This window comes from Nestor notabilis, unplaced genomic scaffold (assembly GCF_000696875.1).
Source record: "Nestor notabilis isolate BGI_N333 unplaced genomic scaffold, ASM69687v1 scaffold20389, whole genome shotgun sequence".
Lineage (NCBI taxonomy): Eukaryota > Metazoa > Chordata > Aves > Psittaciformes > Psittacidae > Nestor > Nestor notabilis.
In genome coordinates, this window is record NW_009944560.1 from 1,185 (window position 1) to 5,179 (window position 3,995).

At 58.8% G+C, this 3,995-nt stretch overlaps 1 protein-coding gene across 1 annotated transcript in view; it reads left to right on the plus strand.

Moving 5' to 3' along the window:
* Positions 1-742: 742 nt before the first annotated feature.
* The window catches only part of SLC11A2 (solute carrier family 11 (proton-coupled divalent metal ion transporter), member 2), a gene marked incomplete at its 3' end in the record, with an annotated part of 8,824 nt that continues 5,571 nt past the window's right edge, over positions 743-3,995 (plus strand). Inside the window, exons 1-4 of the mRNA XM_010022473.1 lie at positions 743-821; positions 2,245-2,384; positions 3,048-3,173; positions 3,776-3,895. Of these exons, the coding sequence (XP_010020775.1) occupies positions 785-821; positions 2,245-2,384; positions 3,048-3,173; positions 3,776-3,895 (423 nt within the window). The remainder of the gene's footprint in view (positions 822-2,244; positions 2,385-3,047; positions 3,174-3,775; positions 3,896-3,995) is intronic.

Consider the following 3,995-nt stretch of genomic DNA (forward strand, 5'->3'; position numbering starts at 1 on the left):
GAGCCCTGCCTACAGGGAGCTGCATCGCCCCAGCCCTGGGTGCAGTGACCCTCTGGATGATCTCAGGGTGCTTGGCCTGGTTAGAGCCCACCTTTGGAGCTGGTTCTGGGGTCTTGGGAGAGCTAAAATGGGTTCAAATCACTCCAGGTGGATTCCTGGCTGATGTTTGCCTTTTGTGGCCTCCCTAGAAGGAAATGTGTTAATGGACAATGGGCTTTGAGGGAGGTTAAATCCTTCCAACACAGAGTGGTGGGACTTTGAGGGGCTTAGGGGGTGACCTGGAGGGTGCTGGCTTCATCCCAAGCCCAGCTCCGGGTCCTGGTGCTTCCTGCCTGGGCTTAGGTTGGAAACTCCACCGCGATGAAAGAGTTCCGTGGGGCCCTTATGGAGACTTGAGCTGCCCTGAGAAGCGGGGGTGTCACCGTAATGGCCCTGCCTGGAAGGGGAGGGCTGGAATGGGATATTGACACATGAAGGAAATTCCAGCCTTTGTTTCCTTAGCTGGAGTTTCACAAGAGGGACTTGTCCTCAGCCTGCTCCGTCCACTCCCCCCATCTTTGTTTGAGTTTCCAAGCAGATCCCAGGCAAAACTCCCCCCATTCCAGCCCTGCCAGGTCCTTCCGAGCTGGAAAGGGGTTGGGGAGGTCGCTCTGATGCCAGGAGCTGCTGGGCTGGTGTCTCTCTTGGAGCTTTTTCTTCTCCTTCTTGATGATGTTTCGTCCTCTCCCTTGCAGCCAACGTGGCCAATCTAAACCAGGTTCCAGGCCACTGGAAGGGTTCAACCATGGGGAACTCGGACACGGAACAGAAGGAGTCTTACGGTACGGCTGACCATGGCACAGCATATCCGCTCATACACCCACCTGCACAGAATCATGGAATGGGTTGGAGTGGGAGGGACCTTAAAGCTCCTTCATGTGGCTCTGAAGAGCAGCTTCTCCCCATCCCACCCTGGATAATGCCTCTGAACCCCAATACATCACTGCGGGGAGCCTGTCATCTCCATGTCTGGGCTGCAGCTGGAAGGGAGCTTAAAGCTCCTCCAGCTCCAACCCCTGCCACGAGCAGGGACACCTTCCACTAGAGCAGGTTGCTCCAAGCCCCTGTGTCCAACCTGGCCTTGAACACTGCCAGGGATGGGGCAGCCACAGCTTCTCTGGGCACCCTGTGCCAGCGCCTCAGCACCCTCCCAGGGAAGAGCTTCTGCCTCAGAGCTCATCTCAATCTCCCCTCTGGCAGGTTCAAGCCATTCCCCTTGTCCTGTCCCTCCATCCCTTGTCCAAAGCCCCTCTCCAGGTTTCCTGGAGCCCCTTTAGGCACTGGAGCTGCTCTAAGGTCTCCCCAGAGCACAGCAGAGGGGCAGGATCCCCTCCCTGAGCTGCTGCTCCCGCTCTGGGGGTGCACCCAGGATGTGCTTCCATTTAATTCATTCCTTTGTCCTGCAAATCCCACCCCAAGGGATGCCCGTTGCCACCCGCACACCCCATTATCCCAGTGGGCACAAAGCCTCAGGCTTCTGAGGTGACCCCAGCAGGAGATCCAGTGCCTGGGGCTCACTCGCTCTCACTGAACCAGCCTGTCCTGTGCAGCCAGATCCCTCTCTGGCTCTTATGTAAATGGAGCTGCTGGCAGGGCAGGAGGCCTGGGAGGGATGTGGGAGGCAGGGAAAAGGAGGAGCCTTCCCCTTCAGTTTACCCCAGTGTTGCAATAGGCAGCTTGGTAAAAGAGCTGCCCTTGGGTTGCGTCCTCCTCGCCCAGCGCTGGGCTCCGGGACACAGCTCGGGAGCAGGATGCCACGTAGGGAGAGCAGGAGTGAGTATTGCCCTGGGGGCTTCTGGCTGCAGGTGGGCAGGGAGGGAACGGGCCATGTTCCGAGCCTCCACACGTCACCTGTGGGAATAACGGGCTTTCCCATGGCTCCTTCCTCAGGAGGTGAGGATAGAACCCACCCCGAACCCACCAGCGCTGCCCCTCCCGCCCCCCTCCTGCTTTAGGGGCAGGGCTGCTGCTTGCTTCCCAAGCTGAGCCGTCCCGTGGGTTCCCTGTGGAAATGCGGGATCCCACAGGCAGCAGGGTCCTTCCAGGATGAACCTCTCACAGTCCAGGGGAACTTGGGCTCACGCCTGTAGCGGTGTGAGGGCAGCGCAGGCTCCTTTCACTCCGCCTGAGGGTCTTGCCCGGTCGTTCTGTGTTTCCAGGCATCCCAGCTCATTCCTTCACCCTTTTCCCCTTCTCCCTCTGCAGAAGAAGCCTCCGGGGAGCCCGGGGGGGTCGTGAGCACCATTTCCAGCAGCATGAACCCGCTGCAGCCGCCGGACACCTCCTCGGAGGAGCCTTTCACCACCTACTTCGACAGCAAGATCCCCATCCCCGAGGATGAAAAGGCAAGTTCCATCTGCTCCAACAGGGAACCCAACCAGGAAAACCCGACTCCCATGGGCCATTCCCCTGCGTGCTGGTTCCCTTCTTGCCTACATTGGGAAGAGAAGCCTGGCTGCAGGATGGAGATGTGGGAGAGAAGAGGGAGAGGGATCTCCTTGCTGCACAGTTAATGATTCATCCCTTGGGATTTGTCCTGTGGGAAGCCTGGAGCAGCAAGATCTGCTAAAGAGCTGAGAAATGCCCTTCTGGAGCCCCAGGGGAGGGGGCCCTGGTTCTTTGTTCCCTTATCAGGGAAAGGGAGCCAGAGTGGCCTTTGTAACAGCTCAGTCCCCTCTCAGGTGCCCTCTTGGCTCCTGATTAAGCAATGAGGAGGCTGCAGGCACAGGGGGAATCATCTCCCACCCCCCATCTACCTGACTGTGTCCTTGGCTGTACCACAGCCTGCTCCAAAACAGATTAGACCCTAAATTCTTTTAGACTAAGTCCTAAGCTCTTTAGATGAGGAGCAGATACTGCTGCAGAGTTTAGGATGGGGTTAAAGAACAGGCTTGGTCTTAGCAGTGCATTGAGGCAACGAAAACCAAGCCCTGGGGTGTTTCTTGACCTTCCTCATGCCCCTGGTGGCTCCAGGGCTGACTTGTGCTGTGTCCATGCTCTCCCCATAGCAATCATGCTTCAGCTTCCGCAAGCTCTGGGCTTTCACGGGGCCGGGGTTCCTGATGAGCATTGCTTACCTGGATCCAGGGAACATCGAGTCGGATTTACAGTCCGGGGCTGTCGCAGGCTTCAAGGTCAGTGCAGAAACCCACAGATGAAACGCTGCTGGTTGTGGAGACCCTGTAACCCTGCGTGGTTTAGAGCTGAGAGTGCTCTGGGGCTGAGCTGAGAACAGCCCAGGGAAGGGCAGAGGGAGGCTCTTGAGCCGCAGGAGTGAGGCCAGAGGAGGGCACGGAGCTGCTGCGGGGCTGGAGCAGCTCTGCTCTGGAGCCAGGCTGAGAGAGCTGGGCTGGGGCAGCTGGAGAAGAGAAGGCTCCTGAAGGGGACACCTTAGAGCAGCTCCAGTGCCTAAAGGGGCTCCAGGAAACCTGGAGAGGGGCTTTGGACAAGGGATGGAGGGACAGGACAAGGGGAATGGCTTTAACCTGCCAGAGGGGAGACTGAGATGAGCTCTTAGGCAGAAGTTCTTCCCTGTGAGGGTGCTGAGGCGCTGGCACAGGGTGCCCAGAGAAGCTGTGGCTGCCCCATCCCTGGCAGTGTTCAAGGCCAGGTTGGACACAGGGGCTTGGAGCAACCTGCTCTAGTGGAAGGTGTCCCTACACCTGGGATTCCTACAGTTGCTTTTGGGGCACAGGGATCCATCACACTCACACACCCCACCCTGTGTCTCCCCCAGCTCCTGTGGGTCCTGATGCTGGCGACTGTGATCGGGCTGCTCCTGCAGCGGCTGGCGGCGCGGCTGGGGGTCGTGACGGGGCTGCACCTCGCTGAGGTCTGCAACCGGCAGTACCAGAAGGTGGGTGACCCCCGGGTCGGTGCTGCTCAGCAGGGGCCAAAACCTGCTCAGGAGGGAGCATTCCAGAGCCTGAAATACATTTGCATCATCACACAGGGCT